Raw genomic sequence first — 24,778 nt, 5'->3', positions numbered from 1 at the left:
GCAATCTCTTATCATGATTGCTAATGGATTTCTCCTGGCACCAGTCTCTGAGATTAGGAAGTTCCTCTACTGCCTCTTATCAGATGAGGAACTCAGAGCCAAGCTCCAGGATGACTCAGCAAGGCTGGAGAGAAATAGAGTTCAAAATGATTTTCAGTGGGACAGCAAAGACCAGATTTAAGCAGGAAACAATTTGGCTCATCATCTTGAGTAGATAAGGAAAAGTGAAAATGAATACGAAATAAATAACCTCATTATTGTTACAGAAGAAAAGTAAGGGCCCTTTTTCAACTGAGATGCCACTGTAAAAGGTCTGGAGAAATACAGGGCAAGAGAAATAGTAATTTTTATTTTGAGTAAATTACTATTTACTCGTAATGCCCACCAACTAAGTGTAACTTCTGTAACACACAGATGGTGTTTACATGGGATCAGAATCAGAGACAACACCACTGCTGCCATTAAAACCTGAATAATGGCCACATTCAGGCTGCTGTTTAGACACACTAACAATTTCTGGAATTGCTGTACCTGTTCATGGAGCCAGTGGCTTTCTCTTCTGGCCATTGGTTGCTAATGAATCAACAGTAAAATTATGAGTACTGAACAAAACACAAAAACTTTCAAATAATCCTACACACATTAAAAACAAACAAATAAACAAACCAACAAAATAAAACTCAACAAGGAAAAATGGATAACTCTTCCAGAAGGTTCTTTCAAAGTGATGCTTTACCATCACTTTAAATCAATGGAACATGAGGGAAAACCTAAACACACCCCTGGAATCACTGCAACCTGCAGCTGTGTCTACTAACAGTGCAACACATAAAGCCTTCAAGTCCTCTGATGTCCTAAAATTACAACTTTCTTGTTGCCTTCCCTACTAATTTGGGTTTTTTCCGTTATATTGCTGTTGCTGGACTGATCACAGAATTATTAAGGTTGGGCTTTACTTTCAGCTGATGCTGACATAGCCCATTTTGCAGAGCAAGTCAAAGAATCATTTAGTTTGGGAAAGATCTCTAAAATCATGAAGTCCAACTGTTAATCCAGCACTGCAAAGGCCACCACTAACCCATGTCCCCACTTGTCACACCTACATGGTTTTTAAATCCCTCCAGGAATGGGGAACTCCTCCACTGCCCTGGAGAGCTGTGCCAAGACTGGACAATCCTTTCAGTGAAGATTTATTTTTTAACATCTGATTTAACCCTCTCTTGGTGCAACTTGAGGCTATTTCTTCTTGTCTTGTAACTTGTTCCCTGGGAACAGAACCCAACCCGACCTGGCCACCACCTCCTTACAGGTAGAGAGCAACAAGGTCTCCCCTGATCCTTTTTTTTCTCTAGGATAAGGACAGCTGGACTGCCACAGCTTTTCAGGGAAGGCTTGTGCTAGGGAGGGGTGGAGGTAACACCCTGGGTAGTGCCCAGCATGTGGGACCACTTCATCTCACAGCTTAGCTTCACTTTTAAGGACTGGTGCACAACGGCACACCTGGAATGAGCTTTTTAAAGAGAGAAAGATGAAAAACTAGGAATCCTCTTCCCAAACGATAAAAGCCAGAGTGGTTTTAGCAGTGCACTGAAAATCCCCCTCCTCTGAAATGAGCTCAGTGGGAGTCTGGCGTGCAGGAGGGGAGGTTTCAGCTCAAACACTGGGAGTTGCCACAGCCCAAACAATCAAATGAAGGACTTATCATAGGAAGTGACAGACAACCTCAGCTATAAGAGAGGTCATCAGCTCCATCTAAACACTTTCTTTGAAATATATCTGCAAGGGAATAAAAACAGGATGGCGAACGATTCAAGACTAAATACTCCGACATATCCTGCAATACCCTTTGCACTCTCTTTTTGACTCCAGGAAAAGCCAGGAAGCTGAGTAGCAAGCTCCGTTTCCGTTCCCTTTTCACCTCCCCTCAAGAAGAGTGGCTTTTAACCTTATTATTTATATTACCCTCGCATCTGCAATTAGGGGCTGCACAAACACGCGATCTGAGGGAAGTACCTGCCCCAAGGAGCCGCAGATGGGCAGAGGCAGGGGAAGTTTTACACCGGATGATAACCCCTCCGGCTCTGTGTCGTGAGACAGCCAGTTGCGCTGGCCAGGCTGGGTGACACTAAACCCCTCCTGCGGTGACACAGAGCAGACACGAGCCCATCTCCACGCTGCCGGCAGCATCTGCCCGAGGTGGCCATCGCCCATCTGGCTTCCCAGGCGAGGGAGGTCAAGCACGGAGGGGGTGAGCGCATCCTCTGGCAGCATCCCTTTCTGCGGGGGTGGATGCAATTAGCCGGGGTAGTTAGAGCTGCCTTGATGCCTTTGTTAGAGCCGCCCCCGTGCCTTTGTTAGAGACATCACTCCTCCCATGAAGCCCATTCTGCTCCATCGGGGTTTTACCAAGGCCAACTGCTCAATGGGGATGCGGTGAAATGAAGACCAAATACAACTTGAGCAGTAGTGCTTAGATTTTTTTTTCCCCCGCAATTCCAGCCTTTTTTATCTCTCCTCTAATTTCTCCCTTTGTAGGCATCCATCCTGGGGGCCCACAGGCTGAGAACCTTTCATCCCTCTGCAGCTAGAAAGCAGGGAGATGTTTATTTTCTTCCTTTATTCTCAGACTTAATGAAAGCCTTTAAACCCAAATGGCTGGAGATTCGCACCTCTTCCAGAGTATATCTGAATTCACTAAAAGCTCTTAGGTTTCCTGTCACCCTGTGAATGTAAACAAAGTGCACAAACAGCCACACCTCCCCTTGGAAACTGAGAAAAACAACCCAGAAAGAGCTAAAACCAACATGGAAGACCTTTGGTTAACAGGTTGAGTAACAAGCACACGCAGGTGTACCAAACACACACCCCCTCTACCTTGCTGGGGATTCAGGCCCTGCACTGGAATGTGTAATGCAAGCAAAACAGCTGCCTATACCACTAATCTAAGGAAAAGGTCAAGGAAAGGTATGTGTCCAGCATTCGTTTTGAAATACTCTACAAGGAGAATGTGGTGGGCTTTTTTTTTTCATTTCTGATGTCTTTCCCATACTTCTCCATGGCCTTTTCACATTCGTGAAACTGAGAGAATCAAGCAGGGTTCCCTCTGGTATTGAAGATCACACTTTGAACTGGGCTGGTTTTGAGGTTTTTTACACAGTCAAGGAGGAGACAAGGTATAACTTGCTCTGCACAGAAAGTTGCTTAAATATTAAGCAGTGGAATGTAGTTGAAGTTTCTGCTTGGGAAGGATAGTGGTGATCCTAAATGAGGAACAGATGAAATTTTTGATGTTTTTAAATCGAAAGAAACCTGATAATGGATTTGGGTGACAAGGAAAAACCCAGAAATTTAAAATTTAAATTCAATGAAAAAATCTAGATTGGTGCTGTGCATGGGTAACCTTCTCTGTGGACACTGCCTCACTGTGAGACAGCATTTATCAAAACCCAGAAGAATTCTTTAAAGGACAAAACCCTCTAGCAATAATATTAGAATGTGGCTTTTCCCTTCTTTAATTTCTTTAGGAATGTGAAAGGAAAATAGCAATCTTTATAATTCATGTATTGATAGCAAAATGTTTAACATCACAACCCTGAGAAGAAAAGAGTAAATTCACAGGAATTACTCAGTGAATTGGCCTCAAAAGGATTCCTTCTCCACCCCTGCTATTATTATTTTTTGGTGGTAGATTATTTTTCTAATAGGATTAACTTTACCCTCTTGGCTTCTGTGCAAATGGGTGAGTTCACCTTGCCATAAGCTGTTTCAGTGTGAACAGAGAGAGTTCTCAAATCCTTAAAGAATTTTTTTTTTTTTTTAAGAAAAAGTCTCCTGATGGCTTATTCTGCCTACAAATAGAGACATAGTCATTCATTCATTCAAACATACTGACATATCTCATGATGGAAAGATTCTCATAAAGGCTGTCTCAGATCCAACCAGTGAAACTTCAAGGAAAAGCTCTTGCAAGAACTTCATGCACTGCAAAGTTCTTGCCATGCTATGGAAAAAGAAAGGCACACGCTTGAGGCTCAAGACTGCTAGAAACTGCTCAGGTGGGCTAGCTAAACCTCCCTCGCTCTCCCTTCATCCTTTCTGCATGGTAAACCTGTCCCACTTCTTTCCACTCCTGTCCAGTTGTTGGGGGTGATGCCTTTACATCACCCAGGTCTACGAGAAAAAGTCTCCATTTCATGCCGACAGAAACATAGCAGAGTAATTCAGGATGGAAAGCAACTTATTCCATCAAGCTAAAGAGCAGTTCTTCCAGAGGAAGCAGACCATTTGCATGCCATTTGGGTTCACTGGGAGACATGCCTTCCTTTTTCTCCCATCTCTGCCTCCCAGCCTGTGAGTGAACATGGGGCTGAAGAGGAGAGTCTACATTACACTCCAAACGCATTAGGGATCCCAGCACATTGCTATAGGCCATCAGAATAAACCTGGCAGTGCTTTGAAGTCTGTAAACTGATTCCTAGATAACTGCTTAGAGTTTCTCCCCTCCTCATGCCCCAAACAGCTTTTCATTTGATGTTCTGGCACAGAGCTAATCTGAGAAAGGATCAGAAACTCGAAGCTATTGACAGTAGTGACAGGAGTGTCTCAGTGTGACAGCTGATTGAGCCCCTCTCACATTTCACTGACAAACTCAATTGCTCCAGTAAATCGAGTGAAAGTCAATCCAGGCAGCTCCTCCTCAAGCTCTGGGTACATCCCCCCCTCCCAGAGCCTTCCTGGGAGCCCCTTGTTGCTCTCAGCCACTTGTAGGACCTGTCTGAGAGCTCATCGCTGTGCAAAATGGAGACATGGACCTGCAGCTCAGGGTTTTGGGTTTTGAGGGCAGCAATGCAGTGTTTACCCTGATGATATAAAGCTTAGTTTGTCTTACTTCTCCCCCTTCACCATTTTCCTTTTTTTTTTGATTCTTCTTTAATAGTGACCTCTCCTGGAAAATCGAATTTCATCCTAAATCCTCAGCTCAGGCACACACCATACCAGCCAGGCAATGTTGGAGGTGCAGGAGTGTGTTGTCTGCATGTCCAGCCCTCCCCAAGCCATGCCCATATGGCAGTGCACATTGGAGTTAAAAACAGGAAATACAGGTCTGTCTCAGCCATCTTTTTCTGCTGTAAATCAGCAATAAAAGCCAGCTGCAAGGAGTAAAATCTTATAAAGGTAGAGGAGGTGGAAGAAGAGGCTCAAGCCTGTTGCAGATGGCAACCTTGTGTTAGCAGTGAGTAACCAGGCAATTAAATCAGTGACTTAACAGGCTTTTTCCACACTTTAATTGTGAAGCAGGGGTGTCTGTGGCCCAGAGCAAGCAAACCACAAAGCCGACTTAGCAACATGCATGGGGAACCTGAATTTTCACAGAATAAGGCACGGGGAGACAGGGTACATGGTGAGGAACATATGCAGGCTACTGTTTGCAAATGGAACTCAAATAGGCTGACATTCCCAATAATGAAGTGTGAGGTTGGCGTGGTTTCTCTCTCAGATTTCAGCACGGTTTATTTTTATAAAGGCAGCTTCCTCGTGCAAAGTGTTGGCAAACAGGCTGCTGGCAGGGAGGTGGGGAGAGGGGCAGCAGGATGGACAAGGCTTTTTGGGGAGGGCACAGGACATTTCCCACCTGCTGGGATGGAGCAGAGATGGAGCTCCAAGAGAAAAAAAGTGAAATTTCAGAGACACAAACGGCCGAGGTACTAATCTTGGTTGGTGAGAGGAGAAAGGGAAGATGAAGGAGGAGAAAGTAAAACGGTGCTGAGCAGGTATCAGGTGCTGAGAGGGCAAGGGTTAAACATGACAAGTTTGAAGACAGGGCTGGGCAAACAAAATAACAAGCTCTCTGTTGCGTGAAGTCATATGAACAAGTAACTAAAGACACCCCTACCTAAATATACTCCCCTGCCCCCAGATTATTAGAGCACATCCAGGTTTGCCTCTACTTGCCCCATCCAGCAAACAGCTGAGGACACAAAAGCTATACTGTCCCGCCTGCCTTAAAAAGAAATCAACTTAAACATTACAACACCTCCATCCCAGAGTCATGCTCTGATGCCAGGATCAACACACAGATGGTCTGCCTGCCCTGCTCCCACCGCTGCTCCCTGGCAGCTCAACACCTTGGAGCCAGAGCATCCTGCAGGGTTCCCTCCTCCTGGCTCTGCACAGACACGTGTGCTCCCAACCAAATGACCTCATCTGGACTGGATTGAGCCTTCCAAGTCAAAATAAATACAGCACATAGGAACTGGCAGTGATTTTCAAAGATTTAAGTTGGGTCCTTCTCAATTTTCACTCAGCACTTCATGCATTTTTTTCTGCTACAAAATGGGGGCATTTTATATTCCCTGCTCCAATACATATTTTATAAGCCTGCCTCTTAGGCAGTTAATATTTTGGTTCCAAAGCTAACTGGTTAAAACACATATTAATAGATTTGGCATGGAAAAAAAAAGAGAAAAAGAAGAAGGGAAAAAGGCAGGTGAAAGAAATGCTGGGGGAAGAAAAATAGCAGCGGTGTTTGGAATGGCTCTGGAGCCAAGACAGCAAACCTGGTCTTTTTAACGGGACCACCCAAGTGAGAAAGACCTTAAGCTCTTACTCACGTGTGTTATGTTCACTGCACTGTAATTCAAAGTCCAGAGGGGAGTTAAAAAAAGTAGTAGTGGGGTTTATTGAGGACTTAGCAGATGGGACAAAGTGCTGGGTTCCCACCAAAGGCCGTTCCCTAATTTGCCAGCAGAATATAATGTGATCTCAAGTCTGGTTCAACAAATACAGCAGCAGGAGGACTGTGCTGCTGGAACAACCTGTCACTGACTGCCTGGGCTTTGCAGAGGTAAACCATTCAGCAGTTTGTCCTGAATATATGTGTTGGAATTTTTTCAGAGGTGAGTTAACATCACCTCCTCTAAATACATTTCTGACATCTGAACCAAAGAAAACCCCAACAAACCCCAGCACCATTTTTGAAGGCCTCTAAACAGAATAGCATTCGAGGTTGTGGTATTTTCTCCAAACAACAGCCTATATAGGAATCCTTCCTTATTTAAAAATAATTGCTTAATTCAACACCAAACCTTTATGTGTTTTGAATTGTTCAGTTGGCTTGGCTGAGTCAAGTCTAAGGTTCATTTCGAGGTCATAATTAAAAATATTACCAGTGAGGGAAACGTTTATGATGCTATAAGTGCCAAGATAAGACAAACCAAGAACTAATAAAGGAAAGAGAAGTTTAGAAAGCCACTTATAATAGGAAAAGAGGATAGAGATGATAGATCTCCAGTAATGGCAAAGCACTTATTAGTAATTCTTAGATTACTGCCCCTATTGCTTTCTCCAGCCCAGCTGAAACAGTCCCATCAGCAAAATCCTGTCATTAGATTTAGCGATGGCATCTCCAAGGACAGAGCAATAGTCATGTGCAGGATTGGCTGTATCAGTATCCCTTCTCCCTGGGATTACACTGTTTGTATCCTAGCCTCTAGGAAAGAGGATGATTGATGGATAACAGCAGAGGAAGGAGGAGGAGGACTATTGGGAGGGGCAGAAGATGGCAAAATCTGGTGCCCAACATGAAACATTTAAGCCCTAAACTTCTGTGGGAATATGATCCTACCCTGCAGCGTTGCTATTTTTTTGCCACAGAATTAAAAAGAAGGACTTTTCCTGGTGTCACTGCAGACCACAGAGGACAAATCCAAATGACAGGGCTTAAGTTATGAATATGGGGAATTAGAGATGAGAAGTAAAGCAGCTTATAATGACTCTCCCTTTTGCTCTTTGGATTGCAAGCTTCAGTATTGATTTTGAAATGCCCTGTCTTCATCCTAACAGCTTCTTGAAAGTGCAGCTTGAGAGTTTCTTCACCTTGCAGCCTCTTCAGCATGATTTGATAATGATAAAAAGAGAATATAAAGGCTTTTGCAGGCTGTTACTCATCAGGTATCATGACATTCATTCATTCCCTTGTTTTCTAAGCACAACCACTGACCTGTTGAGAGGATGTTGAGAGATTTAGTTTAATTTATTTATTGGGATAGCAAGTGTTCAACTCAGAACTTCCATTCCCAACAGTGTCAGTGCAGGGAGACCTGGGTGCCTTGACAACACCTCCCTCAGGCAATCATCTAAAGTCAAACCACAAAAATCCTACAAAAATCCTACAACAGCTCTGACCTTGCAGCACCAAGTAATGCAAAGTTCATGGAAAGTGGTTGCCACCTTCTTACCATCTTGTTCAGAAAGATATTTAGGCAGCCCCAGGATACTTACACAAGTCTCACCCCGCAACATTATAGACAAAAGAAATATCCATATCCAAATGGAAACTTTAGTTTTCCCATGACCAGCACATGACCTGGTAAAAGATCGAGCAGCTCAGCAAGTACTGAGGAGCACACAGGGTTTGGAAAGTTAATTTTATCATCTATTCTGACCCCAGCTTTGAGGTGAGGCAAACACATTTCCCACTCAGCTGCAAAGCATTTTGAGCTCTTTTTAAAGTGCTTAACATCAACTACCAAAATAGCCAAGATGGGCATCTTTGGTGGGACAAAACACAGAGCCACCTCCCTCACAGCCTTTTCCTATTTGCTCTCAGTGTTGTGCAGGTGGAGTCTAATTCATTCCAACAAGAGAGTGAAATAACTACTCTGTCAAATAACTCATGTCCTCAGAGAGATAAGGGTGAGAAGGAAAACTGAGGTGAAATAACTTGGCTAAGTTTGTACAGGAGATCAGTGCTGGAGAGTGAGAGCCAATTTCCTGGCCACCTACTCCAATACTCAGCTGCTAGACTGATCCTGCTGTCCTCCTAAAATGAACTTCACTCCTTGAGGACAGACAGTGAGATTTCCTGTGGATTTTCACTTTCCTCTGTGTTTTTCCTCAACAAAAGAAAAGCCATTAATATTCAATCATTCCTGCATGTAAGATGCAGTTGCTAAAATGGTTTTGCACTTAACAGCCTCCAGTTGTAGACTAAATTGATGGCACTTAAAACATGCCCAGGAGCCATAGCAGAATGATCCTATTACAGCAGTGCCTTAGTAATGTTGTGTTAGTTAAGGTTATGTTGGCTGGTTCTGAGGGTTTATAACCCAGCTGTGAATATATTCTCCAGGATGGGACCAGTTGCCAAGGGGATTAAGTCCTGCAGCGAATCATATGGCTTTTTGGGTTGTTTTTTTCTTTTTTTTCTTTTCTCCCTACTTTAGATCACAATTTTGTCTGTTTCTGTTTAAGATACTACATAAAAAGAAAAAGAATAAAACATCCCTCTGTCATGAGGCTAGTAGGAGCCATACTATATTCCAAGGTAGAGTTAACCTACCTCAGACAAGCCCTACCCCATGCCAATATCCAAGCACTCCCCAGTCTTTAACATGAAGGATACCAGTGCTGCTTTCACTGCTTTCTTTGTAAGAGAGCTGAGGTTTTGCAGGAATTAAATCACGACTGGTTGTGTGGGAAACCTGTGACAGACTGAGCATCTCTGAAGGGTGAGCTGACTCCATAGGCACAGAACCTCTTCCTTTTCCACCTGCTTTAAAGACTTTCAAACTACAGCTTGAATGATTTCTCCCCTGCATGAGGGACTTTTTTTTTCTTCCACAAAGACCACTCTGGTTACAGTTCTATTTGACAGAGCTTTCTGAGTGGTTTCCAGGAGGTAATGTTTTAAAAACTGATTTTAACCTATATAGGGAGGCTTTAAAGCTGAGGTACACATGTATCTACTGTCACTTACTGAACCACACTCATATGCAAGAACAAGAAACCCATGAAGTGGGATTTAGCAAGGAATAAAAGGATATAAGGAGAAAAGGCCTATTTAGATAGAGCAATGTAAAAATGTTCCTGTCACCATGGTCAACCCAACAGCAGAACAACCTCCTGAAGAGCCCGAGCTGATGGAAAATTTAACTGAACACATTTTCCATGAATAGCCAGTGTCAGAACCAAATATTTGCTGAATGCAGAGCAAACATATTGGATATAATTCCAGACAGATGACCTGCTGAAACATAGGACCTGAATTTCATCGTCTTGACATTGACTCTGGTGCAATGTCAGTAAAAGGAGGGTGCAACCTGCCACCATCCTGCTTGGGTTGCATTTTGCACCCATGCTGACTGAGATAGGCGTGAAGTGCTCCACAAAGCTTTGAGCACAGCACTCCAACCAACAGGCAGGTCCTTCTCTCCATCTGCCACCCTCCACAAAGCCTTTGCACTTCCCTTGCACCTCGCAGCTCTCAGCAGCTCTGAGCAGGCCGCTGAGTTTGCAGGAACCTCAGAGGAGATGGGATCTGGATTCACGTGGCATCTGTCACCGAAAAGGAGGCTGGCTGAGGCTGACCCTGCCATGGTGTCTTCACATGCTGGCATCTGCTGAGGGGAAATGGGAACAGGACAGAGTGGGAAAGGCAGCAAAGGTGGGGCTGCTCAGCCTGGAGAAGAGAAGGTTCTGTGGAGACCTCATAGCAACCTTCCAGTGTGTGAAAGGAGCCTAGAGGAAGGCTGGACAGGGACTCTTCATCAGAAACTGCAGTGATAGGACAAGGACTACAGGGTACAAGTCTTTAGGGGAGAAATTTAGGTTAGATATTAGGAAGAACAGTTTTAGTGTGAGGGTGGTGAGATGCTGGGACAGGTTGCCCTGGGAGGTTGTGGATTCCCCAACCCTGCAGTGCTCAAAGGAAGGTTGGATGAGGCTTTGGGCAACTTGGTCTAGTGGGAGGTATCTCTGTCCATGGCAGGGAGGGGCTGGGACTAGATGGTATTTAAAATCCATTCCAACCTCTTAACATTCTATGACCCTGTGATTCCATGAAAGGCAGACAGAATATCAGAGAATAATGAGGAAAAATGGTCCTTCCTATATCATAATCAAATGGACAAGTCCAAATCTTCACCCAGACCTTTCCCTCATCCACCTGCATATTGTTCCTGCCCTGGTTGAGTCTCCTGACGTCTTAGCAAGCTGCTAAGCCAGAGGGTATGGGATCACTCTTTCCCTCCCCGTCCATGTAGCGAGATCAGTGAAAACAACAAAATAGTTATTAATGCTCCCTGGGATTTCAGAGCCTAATTTCCATGAGACAGCATTTTCTTTGGCTGTTTTAGCTCTCTTTTAACATGCTGCTGTGTGTTTGTCTTTGAGGAGTATAAGTGACCCTTTCAAATTCAGCATTTGAGGCCGAGGATGACAATTGATAACAATAATATTTTTTCATGTGAGCAACACTTTTCATTCAGAGGGCTCTCAAATTGCTTTTTGAACCTGTATGGCTTCCCTCTGTCCACCACCAAAATGAATCTACCTCCAAGGTGGAACAAAGGACCCATCAATGCAAGGTGGCAGTACACAGCAATTTAGGGCAGGAAGTCAAGAATGGTATGTCCCACTGAAGGCAGAGGGTCAAGTAAAGTTGGCAGAAAGCATATCCTGAATGAGAGCCTGGACAAAACATCATCACCAGCTCCAACTCAGGAGGGAAAGTGCCATGGGATCATCACTCACTAGAAAAGGTCAGAGCCCCAACCTTTATGCCTTGAATAGGGGCAGGGCACTGTGTTAACGCACACATTCAGAAATGCCTCAAAAGAAAAAGAAAAAAGGCAATTTGCTGACTGCACTTCTGAAGCCTTTGCTGCAACCAAAAAAAAAAAAAAAAAAAAAGGGGCACTATGAGTTTTTTGGTCTCCTTTTTCCTGTCAAAAGGAAAGGTTCTATTGAACTTCAGTCTACACTGTGTTACACTTTACAGGAAGCCCAACCCACTCTGAAATTAATATGAACAGTAAGCTTTCCACAAGGTAGAAAACCCTTGAAGTGAGTACAAGACTATTCATAAAACGAGTGAGAAAAGGAAATAGGTGATTATAGAAGGTCATTAGAAATGTCAGCTTACCAATGGCATTGTGTGAGGGGAGGTGTAACCCACTGCAAGACAAACCTACTGCAGCTGAACTTGCAAAGGACACCCATAACCTCAATCTCTTTTGTTCACAGGTTTACATTTCAGAAGTTTCTTTCACAGTATTATCTCTCCAAAACGTACATAAATCCAAAGAATTGGGACTTATCCACCCAGCTTCCATTTCACAACTGCTCCAATTCCACCCAACAGATGAATGACACTAAAAAATCTTCCCAGCCACCAGGAATGCAGATGCTCAGCACTAGATCAGCAACTACCAGGACACAACTTCTGTATGAACTTGGGAGGTCCAGAGAAAAGGCAACCTGTTGTTCAAGCACCTCTTGTCCCCAGACAGATTCCACTGAGAGGATTCCCGCTTTTAGAAAAGCTTTCTGTGATTAAATTTTCTGCAGCATTTGGTTCACCTGGAACCAGTTCTGGTGGAACTGTTTTCCTCTCAGGGCACCACCAGCAGCAAGAGAATGGGTAAGGAAAGGTGATCCATCTTCCTGAGTCCAACACCTGTATCCTGGTGGGGAGAAACACTCAGGTGTGGCAGGAAGAACAAGATTCACAAGTACAATACGAGTATTTTGAAAATTAAAAATTTAATTGGTTAGATGAGCATAATGACAGAGGTATAAGGATTGCTTTTAATAGGCAACAGTGCCAAAAGGGATGTTTTTATCAGTGGTGCTCTATATAACACTTCTCTGAGTTCTCAAGGGACTCTAGGACACTTTCCTGTAGTTCCAAATTCTTTGTATCCTGTGATATATTTGCTTTATTCAATCAACAAAGTATTTTTAAGGGAACTTTACTGCCCAGATACCTCAGATGCTTAACAGCCTCTCTCTTTGAATTTTACTTCTTTTTTTAGCTCCTTATAACCTGTGCAGAATCCAATGACTTTTCAAGCAGAGATTCAACTCTGCCATAAGTTAAGTGCCATAAGGGCACAGGAGATGGTGGACAACATACCTTCACTCCCCCAATTCTCTCCTCCTGCTTCATTCCACCCCTGTAATTCCAAGTCAGACAATGCTTTCATTTATTTTTATTACTGTTATTTCTTTCAGCAGAGAGAAACATTAACTGAGGGGGTGTGATCCAGATTTGCTCAGATGAAGCACAGGAGCCTTTGCACTCCTTCATTTCATGCCTCGGTGCATTTCTTGCTAATAAGTGTAAGAATGCAAGGGAGAGCCAGCAAGGCTAAGGCAGATTCTCCAAAACTTGGTCTCAGTCCTCTGCTACATGCTCAACAGATATTGCAGTGCTGTTTGCAGGCAGCACTGCTATTGCAGGCAGTGCTGGCTGCCAAAGGAACTTAGCTCTGACACAATTCAGGCCAGGTCAGTTAGCTATTTAAAGAGGTGAGTTTATTTATACACTTTTTACCCTCCTCCCCTACAAACTCCCACCCTGGTTTTTTTTTAAGATGGGAAATTATCAGTAGCCCTGAACATGTAAAATTTGACAGCAGTTTACCAGACAATTTGTATTGGTCACTTAATCTTTGCTGTTACTTTTATTCTTCTATAAATTCCTTCAGCCATTAAACAGTGTTATTCTCACAACAGCTTTGGCAAAGATCAAAAGAGTGTGGCAGGTTTGCTCCAATTTTCTATTGCTACCAGCCAGGTATTGAAGAGCTAGATGAAGACAAAAGATGTTTTTCTTTCCTTTGCTCTGCTAAAGGATTTTGTCCTGGAATTCCAGGGAAAACATTTTGAAAAGTAATTAAGATGGACTTTGTGGGGTGGGAAGGTTGTGGAGATTGGTTTTGATCCAGTACTTAAGTCATTGTGCTTTTGCTGAAACAATGACAACATCAATGGATAGCACTGTCTCACCTCCTTAAAAAGTACCTGGAACTGCTAGGGAAACCAGAATAATTAAGAATTAAACTACTGTTTACTCCCAGCAGGTCTCTGGTGACTGAAAGCTCTGTTCTGACATATATATGTATATATATGTCTGCAAGCCCCAGTCCAGTGACTTGGAGAGAAAAGTTCAACTTCTCACAACTCTTTTGCACAAGATGAACATCACTGCATGCCTCACCTCAACAGCGCAGTGCTTCTTCAGGGAATCTAGAAGTCCTCAATAAAAGTGCTTGATTTTGGCTCTGCTTGGTATTGGAGTCCCAGGGAGATGAGCTCCTAGTTAGTCTCACCAGCTGTTGGAACCTGCTGCAACCAGGATCTTAAAATGGATCTTAAAATCTTAGCCTTGCAAGGAATGCACATGGATTAGGTTATACTGAAATCTACTTCAGTTTAAAAGGAAAAAAAATCAGCAGACAAATAAAAAAAGTCTCAGAGAGGTTATTTAATCCATAACACTGAATTCAACCTTTGGAAAGAGTAAAAATCTTGTGAGACTTCAGGGGAAAGGAGGACACTGAGATGAGGCTGAAGCAGCCCACAAGGGAAGCTGCCTATTTCATTTCTGGAACGTGGACCATGTGCATCTATTTTTAACTTTGAACTGAGTTCCTCTGCCTCCTGCCAGAAGTCCTGAGCCCTGTGCTGGTGCAACAAAAGCAGTGGCTCAGCCATTCTCTAATAGCTTTTACTTCTTAATAAAGAGCAGCACTTAGGCAAAGGATGAGGTTACTGTCGGAGGGGTCATGATTAATAATGATTAATCTGATCCTTGCCAACATGAACTGGATCCACCATTCACTAAATAATTACTCTGCAGCATGGATACCATTTCCAGAGGAGGAATACGTTTGTAATATTAAAACCAAAGTGAAACACATGGAAGAAAAAGGGGATCTGACTTCTCAGTTACACTTGATCTCACAGGAAACACCAGAAAAGTTAAGCAAAGAGGGATAAAAATAGAAAAATACCCCATACAACAACAAGAACAGCAAATCAAAGGATAAGAGCAGTTAAACACTGACAGGTCACCCACCTTTTGGGAGAAAAAATGGAAAGCAAATAAAACTAAACCTTGAGAAGGCAGAGCTGCACGTGCTGAGGATATGGAGCACACTGCTGCTTCTGGCTCTTAACCTTATGCATAACTCTAATATGCACGTTATTTGCCCACCCACATATTTCCCTCCTGCTCTTAAATTACATTTTTGTTTCCCTCAGAAAGAACACAAATGAAATTGCTCCCTGGGAAACATCTTTCCTTCTTTGTGTTAGAATACTACTTGGCACAAGGAAATCCTAGTCCAGGATTGCCATTCTTAAACAACAATGCACCTCAAATAATAAGCAACATTATAACTTTATAACATTATGGGGATGCATAAACTAATGGGAAACTAATAAGCACTAAAAGGGCATATATGAACCTTACAATTACAGCAGGATGCTTGTGGTGCAGAGAATTGGTTCTGGGCCTCAGAGCATGGATAAATTTTACTGCCACAAAGCACACAACCAACAGGCAATGGTGCCAAAGACAGGCAAAGACACGGGGGTTTTGCTGGCAAGTGGTGGTCTTATTTGGGGACTCTTCTCAGTCATCCTGCTTCACTGACCCAAATCTTCCTCAGGACCATCCATGGGGGTGCTACTCTGGCTCTTCAGTGCACTCAGCTCTATTCCCTTCAAGGTTTTCAAAGCTTTTGTGGGATTTATATAGCACTGTTTACCCTTCCCCTCATCATGCAGGGTTTGGTTTGGACTGGGAGGAACAGAACACAGACCACCAGTCCCTCTCCTGGTCTGGTGCAAATCCAAGAGGCAGGTTGGGTTCCTTGTTCCTGCTGTGAAATCCCTGCCCCATGTGATCCTGTTTGGACTTCTGCCCTTGACAGGTCCAGATTTTACACACTGGTAAAAGACCTGCACCATGGAAAACACCATGCAGATTGCTGGTGTCTTTGACTGCCAAAATGAGGGAAGCAGAGGTCAGGTCAAGGAAGTGCCATTGATTCTAGAGGAATCCTGGAGAATCACAGAATATTCTGAGCTGGAAGGGACCCACTAAGATCATCCAGTCCAACTCTTAGCCCTGCACAGACACCTCAAAATCCCACTTAGTGCATTCCTGAGAGCATTGTCCAAACACCCCTGGAGCTCTGGCAGCTTTGGAGCTTTGCCCATTCCCTGGGGACCCTGAGCAGTGCCAGCACCCTCTGAGGGAAGAACCTTTTCCTGATATCCAACCTAACCCTCCTCTGATTCAGCTTCATGCTGTTTCCTCAAGTCCTGTCTGATCATGAAAGTGAAGAGATCAGTGTCTGTCCCTCCTCTTCCCCTCATGGGGAAGTTGTAACTGCAATGAGGTCTCCCCTCAGTCTCCTCCAGGTTGAAGTAAGAAATGCCAGTAAATCAAATCCTTGGCAATGAGGTTATGATTTGGTCCAGCTGGGGATTTTCCCTAGTGGGGCAGTGTGTTTAGGACTTTTTGCCAGTTTCCCAACTGACTTGAGGGAATTAAAGAAAAAGAAATTCTTTGCAAAGCATCACCTTTCATAAAAATTTCAGCCGAAAAGTAGTCGGTGACTTTAAAACCAAACCTTTAAATAGCTAGTGGTATAAAAACCACACACCTATTTATGTGTACATTCATGCAAATGAAAACAAAGTTGCATTTTTGCAAAACTTTACAGAGGCAGCAAAGTGAAACACAAAGCAAGGCCGGGGAGAAAAAAAAAAAGAAAAAGGCCCCAACAACAATAACAATAATGAAGGTAAATCTTTAAAATCTGAGACAGGGCGCAGGAGGCAGGGGTAGAGCTTTGCAAACAAAAGTAAATCCAGTGCACTGTTTTTCCCCTCACAAAGTGAAACAAGCTGTTCCTAAAATAATGCTTCCTTGGTTTTCTGGCAATTAGTGTCCTGAAGGATTAGCCTACAATCATCAGCAAGTGTTTGCCTTTCCCAGCCAATGTCACCATAGAAGTCTGTGTTTATCTACAAGGCCCAGGGGATAATTTATAAGCTGAGCTGAGGTCCTGCATTCACAGGCCAATGTTCCACACTGCCACCCACCCTTCTGTACTAGTTTCCTCCCCATCTACCTCCTATCCCCTGAAATATAGACAGGACCCAATAGTTTATGTTGATACAGCAAATAAGGAGGTGCTAATATGGTCAACACATCATCAGGCATCAAAAATTAGATTTCAGGAAGTAACTGAATGTAAAAAATAATTTATCAATGTTCCAGAAAACATCAAAGAGAATGGGATATTTTTTCCTTTCTGAAAAATATTACCTACACTCTCATTAAAATGTTGCCATTTGTGAGTTTCAGGTTTACTGCCCAGGGGTTGTTAGAGACAGTGCTTTGTAAAACCCCTCTGCAATCAAGATGTTCCCACTTAATTTCTAATCTATACTAGCACTGCTTTAACCATGTTCTGGTCCTGTTGTAAACTAAAAGTGATTCAACAAGAGTACATCAAAATACAAAGGACTAAGATTGGTAAGAGTGTTTATTTCTAAATTAATTTTCTCCTGACATGTTAGAACCTCAAAATGAGAATATTAAGCTTGTATTTGAGAAAATGGGAAGCTAGTCTTTTAAAGAAAAGCAATATGAACCATTGTCTTGATGGTAAACTGACACTATCGCTCATGACAATAATTTGTTATTTTGAAAATACTAATAAAAGCACCCAAGCAAAACAAAGCAAATCAATGAAAGACTCAGTTTTAGAAAGAATTTGTAAGTGTAACCAGCATTCCTCACAAAAGAGTCTACTGCATAAAAAGTAGATGGATGGATAGATTTATAAACAGGATAGATCTGTTCTCAGATCTCAAACATTAACAAAACAAGGGTTAGAAACACTGTTACTACTTAAAGTTGATAAACATGCATGTTGAAAATGAAAAACACTTTTCTTCCTGAGAATTCGTCTCTTTTCCCTTCAGGAAACTCTCAGGAGTTTTCAGAACTTCATGGACACGTTTTGAATCTGCCTCAGGTCTATACCTGTTCACAGGCTATCCACAAGGTACCTGAGAGAGCAAAGTTATTTGATATTTGAGATCAAATTCTTCACTCTGCCACATTTAACACTGGGTGATCTGATTTTATAAAATGTTTATGCTCAAATCAAATTTTGTTTCATCTTTGGAAAGAATGATCTCCAGATTGAAACTTATCTTTAGCTACAAGGACAGGAGGCCTTAAGAACTAAAAAAGTTTGACAGGGATGAACTTGGCTAGTCTGAGTAAGTGCCAAGTGGTAGGGGGTAGGAAGAGACCACCATCTGGCTGTTACTGAAGCACAGACCATCTCACTTGCAATTACTGAACCCTACCAGCCATCCCACCAACGTCAGTTTGACCAATTTCAGAATAAGGGGCCATTCATTCCAAGTAATGAATATTGAAACCTGGGCATCGGTTTGTGAACAAGTTTTTACATGTCTGTCATGAGGAACCCCAGTAAAGAATGTCCTTGTGATGGTGTCACTGCAAAACAAAAGCATGCAACGAACTACCACCCATCCAGGCAGCTACAGTAGGAGACCAGAGGTTGCATGCATTCAGTTAGCAAGGAAATGCAATATTCTTCAAGAAAGGCATCGCCTGGAGTGGATTTTTATAAAGAAACAGAATTCATGAATAAATAAACCAGATGGGAATAAGCCAGGCTAGGGCATTAACATCTCCTAGTGCAATGAATCCCCAATCTTGCTTGAGGGTTTTTCTACAAATAACAAACAAAAAACATTAATGTTGTACCATTGTCAATCATGCCAAGGACTCTGTTTGTGTCCAGGAACTCTGATATGCAACAACACAGATCAAATCCACCAGATGTTAAGACATTCTTGTATTTCACCAGTTAAGGTACATATTGACTGACCTGATCTGAGTCTTTCACTTGAGAATTTTTCCCTTTTCTGCAACCACAACTCATAAGCAGTTTTGCATCTCCAATGACTTTTCCCTACAAGAGATAAGGAAGGAAAAACATCAGCACAATCTGAACCACTGAAGACCAAGAGGCTTGTATTTATGAGCAGGAGCAGGGGAAGAAAGGGCATTAGAGAAGCCTCTGGACTCTTCCTGTGTTGCTGGGAGATTCTCTTTCACAGAGGGGTAGCTCCCAAGCTGCCAAGAAAACTTCCCCAATGGCCAATATCACAGCATCAGGGAAGTCCCATGGGGCAGAAGGAAAGCAAGGTGCTTGGAAAAACACAGTGGGAAAGCAAAATCTGAAAAGAAACATGTTATTTAAACCCCTGTTTTTCATGCACGTGCATGAACAGGAACAAGACTAGCATGCTCAGGGAGCGCAGAGATACCAAACCGCAGTGACTTGAAAAGCTCATGCACTGTCTCTTTGCTCATCCTTACCAAGCTAATGCTTACTTGCTCCTAATGTGCCCAGATTTGGTGAAATAAAATCTACAGCAGTGACTTACTCTCAGGAGAACCAAGAGCCCACACCACCCCTGGTAAACCCATGCCAGGAATTCAAGAGCTCACCCTCACCTAACACTGCTGGCACAGACCCTGCAATGTCTATGACATTGAATCATAGAATGTTTGGGTTGGAAGGGACCTTAGAGATCCCCCAATTCTACCCCCTGACATGAGCAGGGACACCTTCCACTATCCCAGGTTGCTCCAAACTCTGTCCAGTTTGGCCTTAGACACTTCCAGGGAGGGGTGTACAGACCAACAGAGATTTGCAAGAAACAGATTCTGCTCACTCTCCTTTTTCCTGTTACCAGCAGTTTGAAAGAGAATCTGACCTCAAACACCTTTATTTTTGTTGAAAACCCATCAGACTGACTAAATGTGTCCCGGGTAGCAAAGTTCCTCATTTTAACAGGGTTCTTTTCTGGGGATTGTTTGAGTCAATTTGGTTCTTCACCTAAGTATTTTTGTTGAGTATCAAACCTGGATGTCTTGATAAATCACCATGGCAGAAAATGATTAGGATTCCAGGTTTGATCAAAATGCTACTTAAACTCAAACCATATGGAGTCAAACCCAGCCAATGGGGTCCCCACAAACACATCACAATTACTTGTTTTTCCATAGGCACACACACAAAGACATTGACTATTTTCAGACTTTTGTGGTCCACAGTTGAAAAATAAACACTCTCAGCATCTGCTGGCAAACAAAGGGAGAAGCTTGTCATGTGCAGCCATGGAGAGTCATGAGATTGCAGCTGGATTAATTTATATAGTGAAGGAGATCCCAACACGGTTAGCCAGTTTAGCCAAGTGGAAGTGCTCTGCCCTAAATGATGAGGATGGGAAAAGGCACAATTAAAAGGAATTGCAGCCATTGCTCAATGTCAGGGCACAGCAGAGAGATGACCCTTGGTGGCAGGAATTACAAACAGGCAGATAAACTTTTGGTCACCTTGGGAGAGTCTGCAACCTGCCAGGTGTGGGGACATCTCTTACTTGGTGAGCTCAGCATCTCACAAGTCCCAACAAGGATAACGGGCAGATAATGTGCAGAAATTACCTTTTTTCGCTCCTTCCAAAAGAGAAGCTGGGAAGAAACTAAGACACTGAAAAGGCTGTGCTGATACCTGATAACTACCCAAAATGCCTCATGTTTGGGCTGCTGTTTACAACCTGTCAAACCCTGAGGTTTTCAGGCGACTAGTTCCAATTGGCATCCTCTGCCTGTGACTCCCACCCCTCAAAGGTGTTTCACTCTTGCCCCATTATTGCAGTCCTTCAACAATGAGTCTGTACTCTATTAAAGTCAAAAGCTAATTCCCAGAAAATAGCGATTAAACTAGAAGTTAAAGCAAGTTTATTAAAACACTGTGTTAGAGGTAGGAAATTGAGGCACAGGGAGAAACTCCTTTGTCTAACCACAGGGAAACTTGTAGATATCCCACAGTATATGAGACAAGTTAGATCTATAAAGAGACCTAGGAGAGACTCACACATTTCCCAAAAAGGCTGCTGGATACCTTTGGGTGGCTATAGCATTAAGACACACTTGTGGTTAGGAAATTAGATCCACATATGTCTTGCTAATGGTCAGCTTGTCCCAATGTCCACTGCAAAGTCATTATGTTGAAAAAGATAATCCAACCCTTTTTTAACAGAAAGCCACGGAAAAAAATTCCCATTTTTAGACCCTTCTATGGCTTTAATGCAACCTGAACTCATGGCAAACCATGGCCATGTTCTCCTGTCCAAATAGAAGTATCACCAGTTTTATTTAACAGAGATAAATCACAAGATGTTGCCCATAGCCACCTAGAAAATCAAGATTACAAGGGAAATATGAACCCAAAACTTCATTGCTTTTTCTTTTCCTCTGACAGCACAAGAATGAAGGGGCTCTTCCATTCCCTAAAAAAAAACAAATGAAGCTGATGCACTGGATAAATAATCTCATCTCCTTTTCCAGCTGCAGATGCACCTCTCCTAATACTCATTGGATGAATGAGCTACTACCTCCACCTGATTTTAGGAAAGCTTCTTATGAGCAGATGCTTAATTTGCAGATAGGTGTCTAACATTAGGCAGCTAAGTTGAAAGGCAAAAGGAAAAAAAAAAGCATATGGACAACATTTGCAGCCAGTCGCAACTCTGTTCCAGAGCAGATGGAGGCCTTGTCATTCAGGGGTTTCCTCACATACACCAAGCAGTTCAGTGGGGATAGGGAAAGGGGCTTCTGTTTGGATGCTTCTGTCTGGAACCAGATTAGAGGAAAACACGCTTTTCCACAGCACATGCCTTGTGTTACATTAAACATGCATGTGCAACTTCAGCTTTTATTCAGTGCTCTGAAACAGAGCCCTCCAGGGTGCTAAGGGTTAGTGAGTTTTTGTTTGTTTATCTGCATGTTATTTTACAGTTTCTAGTGCCCAAGGAGTTTGTTAAGAAATTAAAACACCTCGCTGGGGCTATCCTGCTGTGATTGTTGCCTCCTAACATTTCTATTCTTCCTTCATCCAGCAGTGCCTGATGGTCACAGGGGAAGGAGAGGAGAACACCACAAAGATGGGAGCCTCATCTCACTGGGTGCTATAGATGTTTGGTCTTTATTCATGAAGTAGTATTTACAGCTTCCTGGTCTTTTAATATCAGGGCGGGGAGGAACACAGTGATCATGAAAGCTCACAGATGTATTGCCTGCTTTTGATGAGATGCCATTGTTCAGAAGCAGGTAGGCACTAGGTTTTGCACCAGCGAAGCTCACTTTGCCTTCTGCTGGCTCTCATCCATCGCCAGACATCACCCTTCCCAAAGCAAAGAGCAAGAAGGCTCCTTGACATATGTCCTATTATCCCACCTCTTATGGGGAATCTGTCTGGCCTCACCCACCTCCTTGCACCATGGGCACCAGCAGTTGGCCAAAGTTTGCAGAAAAACACGAAAAACCATAATAATAGTAACAGGCTTAATTATCTCAGCTGCACGGGTGACAGGAGCTGAGCAGTTGCCAGTTTTAACAGCCTGTGGTCGAGAAACACTGAACTGCGTCACCCAGAAGTCAAATGAGGCTTGGTCACAACTCGCTTCACGCCAGCGGCTCCAGGGGAGGCGCAGGGCACACACAAATCACGGCGGCGTTGCCCAGAGCCATCCCGTGTGGAGCTGCCAGCCCTGTTTAAAGGAGTCAGACACGAGGCACATGGCACCAGCCGGCCTCCAGAGAGCTGCCAGGCTCTGTGCTCTGGAGTTGCTGGCTGGGATTAACTGTAGGATCCTGACTTCCAAGTCTGTGGCTGGAAAGTTCGGCTGCAGAGGTGGGCTCGGCTTAGCAATGTGCCGTGTGCCTTGCAGAAGCTGACAGGTCCAGCTGGGCTCTAACCTGCTTGGTTTTCATCAGCCTTTCTATGTTTTGGGCAACAGCCATTGAAAATACTGGAAGCAGCTTCTTCCCCAGGGAGCTGGCACAACTGCTCAGAGGGTGGTCGGGCATTGGAACCACCCCAGGGAAGGCATCAAGTTTGCCACGGTCCAAAAAGCATTTGGACAAGGCTCTCAAGCACGTAGTGTGATTCTTGGGGCTGTCCTGTGCAGGACCAGGAGCTGGACTCGATGATCCTTGTGGGTCCCTTCCAACTTGGGGTATTATTCTATGATTCTATGCTTAACCTTTCAACAGTGAACTCAAAATCCCCATGGCTGCATAAATGCCATTAGGAAAAGCTACTCATTCAGTGTTTGTTGTGTTTCTTATGCTGTTCTGTCAGGGTGATCCACACATTTTGAAGAACCAGTACCCGAGTGCCTACAGTGGTAGAGTGGGAGAGAAGGGGGGAAAGGAAGGGAAACAAGAACTGAATCCAAGGTGGAGGCAAGCGGCAGTACAACAGACAGCTGGTGTTTGGGTGGTGGTAAATCACCCTGAAATGAGCCTCTTCCCTCAGCTCAATGAGGCCTAAACAACAAAGGAAGGCACAGCTTGCAGCCGGACAGCCTGCTAGCCAACCACAGACACACATGACAGCTTCATTCAGGAGCCCGGAGTCAATACAAAAGCTCCGAAATCAATCCGACATCCTGCGACCTCAAACAATGCGCCAAATCTTCTCAGAATTGGAGCCCCAAATGAGGGGGAGCAGCATTCAAGGGAGATCAAAACGCAGGGCTGGCATTGAAAGGGACTAAAAAGGAGAAGAATGTTCCCAGTTTATTAATGGTGAGGTCTGGCCGGCTGCATCCCAGCCACCATAGGTTACGTTCATTAAAGGGCAGCGCTTTGCACGTATTATGCAGAGCGCCCGGAGAGTATGTGTTGTGTGCGTGTGTCCGCCAGCATGCCCCTCACTTGCTAGAGATCAGGATGTGCCTTTCTGCTTAGCACTGTTGTCTCCATCAGAAATTCCTCCTGTGTGAACCGCAAACGGGGTTTTTTCCCACTTGAGCGACTGTATGGGCACAGACGCGCACATGTACACACGCTCTCTCTCATCCCTGAGCCTGAAAAGCATAAAGGAACTCAGACAGACTCTTTCCAACTTAAAAAAAAAAAAAAAAAGAAAGAAAGGAAGAAAAAAAAAAGGCAACATTTCACATCCCCTTCCCTCCCGGCCATACTTTCAGCTCACACACACAAAATCTATTACAAAAGACCGAAGCATTATGCGATTGTCGCTGCTGCTGATGGAGTTGATTGCTCCATAAACCCCACTCCTACATGCCATAAAGGACCTGGTCCCACAGCACAACAAATCCACAAAGGAGAGCAAGGGAAAAAAAAGAAAACCTGCTTCAGTCCCTGGAGTTGTCCCCTCAGGGCAGGATTGCCCCTGCTGGGGTAGTTTCACTTGCAGAATCTGTCTTGCAGCACTACACAAAAATGGCACCCTTCCCCCTTCAGCAACAAAAAGGCCAAGCAAATCCTTTTTATCAGCTTCCCTTTGAAGGCAGGTGGAAAAGTATAATATAGACATACACAGGGAAAAAAAAAAAAGATAAATACCATTTGCAAAAGTACTGTTTGGATTTGCCTGTCCTAATTATCTTCTTTTCAGCTGCCACATTTGAAAGAATCAGACCTTGAAAGTTCTCTCCTTCTTTGATGCACAGCCCAATACAGAGGGCTTGCTAGAGAAGGTCAGACTTGAAAAATATTTATTTTTTTTGTGCTGAAATGTGAGTAGATGGAGAGAAAGGACTGAAATTTTCAAAGCCGTCTGAGGGTCCTGATGCACATTTCCCATGAGTTTTTACTGAAGACTTGTCAAAGCCTAATCGCCTTAGCTTTTCATGTGTCACACTGATCTGATATTCAGAACAGACATGGCTGAGGAAGATAGCAAGCTCTCTCAAATTTGGAGAATCTCAGATAAGCAGAAACTGAAGACATTAAATGTTCCTTAGAATGCAGCAAGTCTCATGAATTTTATCTCAAAAGTTGGGAAAAGAGTTAGGAAAAAAGTGCATGCTCCATCACTGGAAGTGTCCA

The 24,778-nt window shown here is 43.5% G+C and overlaps 1 protein-coding gene across 4 annotated transcripts in view; it reads right to left on the bottom strand.

Annotated features, from left to right (window-relative positions):
* Window positions 1-24,778, bottom strand: part of SETBP1 (SET binding protein 1) — a 269,168-nt gene that overhangs the window by 198,205 nt on the left and 46,185 nt on the right. For 3 of the 4 annotated variants that reach the window (XM_085043350.1, XM_085043351.1, XM_085043349.1), the window contains exon 3: window positions 18,735-18,818. The exons of the other annotated variant lie outside the window; for it this stretch is intronic. In XM_085043350.1, coding sequence (XP_084899476.1) covers window positions 18,735-18,818 — 84 coding nt within the window. The remainder of the gene's footprint in view (window positions 1-18,734; window positions 18,819-24,778) is intronic. 4 annotated transcript variants of the gene reach the window in all.

Source organism: Lichenostomus cassidix, chromosome Z, assembly GCF_008360975.1.
Source record: "Lichenostomus cassidix isolate B80296 chromosome Z, HeHo_3.0, whole genome shotgun sequence".
NCBI lineage: Eukaryota > Metazoa > Chordata > Aves > Passeriformes > Meliphagidae > Lichenostomus > Lichenostomus cassidix.
Note: the sequence above shows the minus strand (reverse complement) of the source record. Positions and strands in the feature narration are given on the sequence as shown.